Raw genomic sequence first — 6,414 nt, 5'->3', positions numbered from 1 at the left:
ATGGATCTACTGCTCAGACCCTCACACTGTGTTCACACGGGGCTGCCAGGCTCGCTCTGACCATGATCTCTTCAGAAGTAACACACATCCTCCGGCCCGGAGGGAGGGAGCGGGTGTCAGTCAGGATCCCGGCGTACAAGGGGCGATTTGTGCAAAGAAACTTGGTCTTAATGTGACAAAGGAGGGAAACAAAAAGTGCTTATCCCACACATGGTGGAACAATGATGTATTTATCCACATCCCACTATGGCTTATGGATTTATAAGACATATTATTTGATAATGCGACCTGACAAATCAATTAAAAACTGAGTAAAAATATCCCCTGATAAAGCATGACTTGTCTCCTCCTTCTTTTCCTTCTTTCCAACCGGCGTGCGCCAGCCACCGCGAATCAAACGACCCCTCGATGTTCCCTGTCGCTCTTTCAAAAAGCACAGCTGAGCAAGTGTCTACCTTGACCTCCACGTGGGCCATGAGCACCGCAAAGCTGGTGAGGTGGGTGCAGGAACAGCTGGTGTGTGTGCGGTTGGTGGCCAGGAGACGACAGTCCTGCGTCGACCAGAATCCCGTCATGGTGCGTTTGGAGTAGCTCCAGAACGAACAGTTGGGATTGAAATTCTTTTCCGAGTGCTGGAGGAAGAAAGAAGAGAGAGAGAGAGAGAGAAAAATTTTTATGAAACCCAGACAGTCAGGGGAAAAAAATAAATAAGTAAATAAAAAAATTGAGAGACAAAAAGCACGAAGGGAGGGTGAGCACTTAGAGAATAGTCACTTGGTCATGGGGGAGGTAGGAGGTAGAAACATGGAGTGGTCGGAGAGCCAAAAAAAAAAGTGTGAATATGGTGGGAGGAATCGATGGGAGGAAGGGAGGGAGAGGAAGGAACGCGAAGAGGGAGTCAAATGCGCGCACGACAACAAAACAACAAACAGAAGGGACAGAATGCGAGAGTGCAGCAACAAACAAACACGGAGCCATGGCAGGAGGTGACAGCGCTGCGTCCATGCTTGTTGTGTGAGATTGCGGAGAGTTGGAGATGCCTGTGTTGTGTAAACTGATGAAACTGTGTGCGTTGGGTTTTGGTGAAGTTTCTCTCAAAAAGAGCAAGTGCAACATTGAGGATTCCTTCGCTGCCAACAAGCTGGATCACCAACTGGATAAGCATTTGCTCGTTGGACGAGCAACACAAAATGCATTCGTGGCGCGGGCCGTCCCGATTCATACATCATGAGGCAATAAGCAACTCGGGCCATAAGTGCCGCTGATGCCAGAGCTGATCCGGGTTCAGTGAAAGTCAGAGAAGCCAAGACTTGTCAAACATCACCACGAGTCTTTGAAAGGAGACCGTGAAATAATTTGACTTTTTAAACACAGAGGGGAGGAATTGAAGTTTTTTTTGTTTTCTTTTTCTTTCCAAAGTTGAAGTTCCAAAGTGTGAGACAACAATGAAACACTCAAACTGGCACTTGTTGTTGTTCCATTCCAGCCCAACTTTTGAAAGTCACGATTTTAGTGAAATCTACTGATATTAATGTGTACAAATAAAGAACATGGCTGTCAACAAACAATAGGACAACAGTTAGAGAGGTATAATTCTGCATTTTGTGTCTGTTGAAGCCAGTGGCTCTCAGCCATTAACTCCAAAGAAAACAAAACCTTTTCAAAAAACATTTTTGTTTTTTTATGGACATGTCGTTTTAGTGAACAGCCAGCCACTGCAAGTTTGAGCAAACTTTACTTAAACAGAAGCGAACGGCTCATTTTTCTGGTAATTATTTCCAGCTGTTGAGTCACAGATTTGGCGCTCCGGTGAGTATTTACAGCAGTGTAACAGTGTGAAATTGAATCCAAACAAACAACAGTGCTCATGTTCACGTCGCTAAAGGAACATGTGTTTTGTTTTTTTGGACACCGATGAACTTGCATGACATGGAAGAATGGAGACAGCAGAAAAACAAAGCCAGTACAATGCTGTTTATGGAATATTTTGATAAAGACAAAGAAGAAATGACCAAAAGTGACAATATTTCAGTCAGCTAATCTTATGTACCTGCAGGTGTTTGACAGTGAAGACCACCGGCTCAGACAGGTAAACCTTATTGCTTTCCTTGTTAATGGACGCAGTGATGACCGGGGAGTTGACGATCACGGAGTAGTTGGGATAGACCGCCTCGCTGCTCAGGCGAACGCTGGCGTTCTCTGTGGACAGGTAGGCGCCCAGGTTCCGATACAGGACGAACGCCATCCTGATCTCACCTGTGAGAAAACACACAGTGACACCAACCTTGATACTTGTCGACTTGAAGCATGATGGCAGACATAGAAAGTGAAAGGTGGAGGGGGGGAAAAAAACAGCCAGTGCGTTTGTGGAAATAAAGAACTACAAGTGGGAGAGACGAGGAGATGGAGAGAGAGAGAGAGAGGAGAGAGGAGAGAGGTCACGGCTTGTGAGAGTGAGAGAGAGTAAATGCGAGATTGCTCCTCTACCGTTTCTGCCGTGCTGCTTGAGAGTGGAGGCTGACAGCTGGATGGAGTTTCCATGTTGCTCCGACTGAGGGAATGTCAGGTCTGCGAGGTTCCCATCCGTGCTCAGCCTGGCTACCTCCAGCTCTGCAACACACACACACACACACACACACACACACGCACACACACACACAAACACATCATCACGTCAAGTCAGAGCACAACACTTTATATCACTTTTTTTTTGGTTTCGCAGACTCTTGTAATAACCGTGTTTTCCCACTAAGTGCTTCGCAGAAACACACGAGCGTGAATCCAAAAGCGCTTTTCCTAAACAAAGAAAATGAAAAAGCTGACACGCATCAAAGTGAAATAATGCGAATTCTTGTGCTAAAAAAAGGTAACAATGTCTCCAGGCAACTGGTCTAACACATTGAGGTAGATTATCCCGCCGCTCTTATATGGTGGGAATCTAATTTCACCATCCGGGTTCGTTAGCAGATTCCTGATTAAGACCGTGTAATGTATTAGATAAAGTTTCTAATTAAGGACTAATTATACCTTTGGTGTATCGCTATCTTGTGCTTCTGAGTGATTTGGTGATTTAGACTGCCGCTTTCATGTAGAAAACAACCCCCCGATCAAATAAACAATACAAGGACAACACAGATGGAATTGTGAGGAGGGAAAGGAGGAGGATGGGGAGAGGAAGCGGAGGAGGTCGGGTATCCGAGCTGAGCTGAGCTGGGAGGAGGGAAAAGAAAAGGAGGCTAGTCAGAATCGATGTGATGGGAAATGAGTAGATATATTGAGAGAGGAGCACTCGAGGGGGGAAAAAAAGATAGAAAGAAGACTATGTTTTCTCACAGAATAGGAGAGTTAGGGCTAAAAACACAGATCCTGAGGCATCGTGGGGAATGGAGGCAGAGTGGGGGAGCAGACATAAACACACATTCATATGCAAATAGGGCGAAAGAGAAAAACTCAGGCTAAGTGTCCCTCGCCAAACTAAATGCTCGAGTTAAGTCAACGCATGCAGACACACACACACACATGCACGCACGCACACACTCGTGCACACATGCATCCACACCCACGCACATCGGCGGGGTATCAAAACATGCTGAGTCTAATCTAATTAAAGCATCCCTGTCATGACGATCCTCCTCCTAAGAAACACACTTGTTCATTATCGTTATCACACACGCATGCTGTTACCGCTGTGTTATCCCTTCAAATCACTGTTTTGGTTCTAATAATAACACTATTTATTCGTCCCTCCCGATACCGTGCCTCATACTCACACGCATGCACACAATCCAGCACAATAATATCATTTTACAGTAGCTGCGGAGGCTTTTTAAAAATGCATCTAATAATTTATTCTTGTCACTCACACTTTTTGAAAGACTTGTTAAAAAAAAGGAAGGGGGAGGGGGACCGAGGGAGAGAGAGGACGACAGCGGAGACGGAGGAATCGGAGAGAGACAGAAGTTAAGGATGGAAGAGAAGAAAGCGAGAGATGACAGGCTGCATGGGGCCGGTTATGAATAAAGGGGAGAGATAATCACCGAGGATCTGCCCACTGGATTAGCTGGGAGGGAAGATTAACGGCACAAAAAAAGGAGATGAGTGTGGAGGGAAAAAAAAGAAAAAAGAAAAAAGAAAAATTGCCCTCAAAAAAGACGACTCTGTTTCAATTTGCTGGTGAATGCACGGGCCTTCAACTTCATCACTGCTTATGTAACCGTGTTGATGGGGGACATTATGGAAGGGCTAATTTGGAGGAAGAAGCCGGTGTTTGGTTGGATGCATGCACTTCAACTCCGTCAGGAACGCGAGGATGTCGCGTCAGGAGGGAGCTGAACTGTCTCGGCTGTCTGCCTTTGACACCAAAAGAGAAACGTTGAAACGGTATCACCACGCTGTGTGACTTAAATAGCTGTAATTTAATTGCTCACTGATGTGAAAGTGAGCAAGAGAAAAAAAAAAAAAAAAGAAGAAGAAAAAAAACCCCTCAGAGCATCATTTGACATTCCACCACCACCGTCACCCTCAAGCATGCTCTCATCCAGTCTTCCTCTTTACTTATCATCTCCCCTCTCCTCTCCTCTCCTCTCCTCTCCTCTCCTCTCCTCTCCTCTCCAGCTCCTCCTCTGTGGCTTTTCATCTCTCACTGAGTAACACAGAAGCCCAGTCAATCCCTGTAATGTTATGGGGTGGAGGCTCGATTTGGTGCAAATTTTTTGAAACATGATATCAAAAAGGGAGTGAAACAGGAGGATAACCAAGGGAAACATGAGTGAGTGTAAGTCATTAGTCTGGGTGGAGATGAAACTATGGCCCACATATACATCATCATCATGTGGCAACATGAAAACCAAAAAAAAGAAAAAGAAAAGAAAAGAAAAGAAAGAGAAGGTTCTCGTTCGCTGGTGAAAACTCCCTCGCTCCCTGGCCCAGTGATGAAATGAGCAGCGATGAAACAGGAGACGGATGACAGAGAGAGGGAAGAGAGAGAGGAGGAATCTGATGTGCACATCGCCATAATAAGTGGCTTTGTTCTGCTTTGTCAACTCCGCCTACAAGTCGGGAAAAGAAAAACACGGAGAATAAATGAAAAAAGGCCAAAAATGCATCTTTTTCAAGAGCAGCAATTCGTCTGCATTTTATTAGATGAGGAATGTGATGGATTTGACCCTTGAAAAAAGCGGGTGTGATCTCTGACGATGTAAACATGGCTTCAAAGCGCACCTGAGGCGCCGAGCATTGTTTCCGTTGTGCTTATGATTTTGAGTCTTTCTGCTCTGTAAATCCATCTATACAAACGTATTCATTTGAGAGAATAAATTCACAGGATTTTACATTATTTACGTCAATCTGAATTTCTCAAAGGCTTTTTTTTTAAGATATGTATGAAGAAAAAAATGTGGCAGTCATAAAAACGCAAAATATTCTCTTTCGCATGCCAGCGATGTTTTAATACTTGAAGTGCCTCAAAAATGTTCAGTGACACAAAATGCTGCAATACAAGCTGTTTATCAAAGAATCTTCCTGATTTTTTGTTTTGCTGTCTTTTAGGATTAACTTATTTAATCATACTTTTAGACAATGACTTTAAACATTTTCTTTTTTTTTTAAGTGTGTGTGCACATTGCTGCCCATTCATGAAAGCAGGTTTACGGCATACTGTGAAGTTAGATATTGTACTTTGTTACTCATTTGTGTGATAAAACGTACATCTGAGGCAGCGGATTCAGCCATGCCTGCTGCCAGCGTTGCCTCTTTCTCTGATATTACATCATTTTCTTAGATCTTTAACAGCCCGAGCTGGTTTACGTTGTTATAAGATCAGTTAAAGGAAAGAAAAATGAAAATGATGGAGATCAGAAACACCCTGTGAAATCTAAGAACCACATCACTGCCAAAATGAGGGGATATTGAAGGATTTTTTTTCCCTCTCTCGTACTTTTGAGTCCGTCCTTTGTATTTTAAGACAACAGGATATTTTTCACAAATGTTTTTCTTACAGATCCTGCACCTGAACTCCAGGGACACTCTCAACCTTCAACTCACAGCCGCTGTTCCCATCTACTGTCGCAAAAAAGGAAGGCCACGTGCCTTGCTCCGGGGCATCTCAGCAGGGCCCTTGACAGTCGTAGGCGCCGACTGATCGCTTAAAAAGGAAGGAGAGGATGTAACTCACGGATGTAGTCGGTGGTCTCCTGCACGGTGTCGGTCTTCAGGAGGTTGTCGGCCAACATGAACGCCCCGGTCTCCACGGTGTCGAGGAGCAGCGTGGCCGAGTGCAGCTGCTCGCTGGTGGGCAGCTCCCTCCACGCCGTCTGGGCTCGCGGGTGCAGCAGATTATTCACCGTCTCCACCATGGCCTGGGGCAGCGTCAAGAGGCGGAGAGGTCACACGCGGGAAGCTAACGCTAACACTTCT

General features: G+C 45.0%; 1 protein-coding gene across 8 annotated transcripts in view; it reads right to left on the bottom strand.

Moving 5' to 3' along the window:
* Nucleotides 1-6,414, bottom strand: part of adgrl3.1 (adhesion G protein-coupled receptor L3.1) — a 112,386-nt gene that overhangs the window by 21,384 nt on the left and 84,588 nt on the right. For all 8 annotated transcript variants that reach the window (XM_030094154.1, XM_030094153.1, XM_030094157.1 and 5 more), the window contains 4 exons: nucleotides 6,173-6,356; nucleotides 2,488-2,610; nucleotides 2,051-2,256; nucleotides 456-632 (listed from right to left, as the gene is read on the bottom strand). In XM_030094154.1, the coding sequence (XP_029950014.1) occupies nucleotides 456-632; nucleotides 2,051-2,256; nucleotides 2,488-2,610; nucleotides 6,173-6,356 (690 nt within the window). The remainder of the gene's footprint in view (nucleotides 1-455; nucleotides 633-2,050; nucleotides 2,257-2,487; nucleotides 2,611-6,172; nucleotides 6,357-6,414) is intronic.

The sequence above is a fragment of the Salarias fasciatus genome, chromosome 6, assembly GCF_902148845.1.
Source record: "Salarias fasciatus chromosome 6, fSalaFa1.1, whole genome shotgun sequence".
Taxonomy (NCBI): Eukaryota; Metazoa; Chordata; class Actinopteri; order Blenniiformes; family Blenniidae; genus Salarias; species Salarias fasciatus.
Note: the sequence above shows the minus strand (reverse complement) of the source record. Positions and strands in the feature narration are given on the sequence as shown.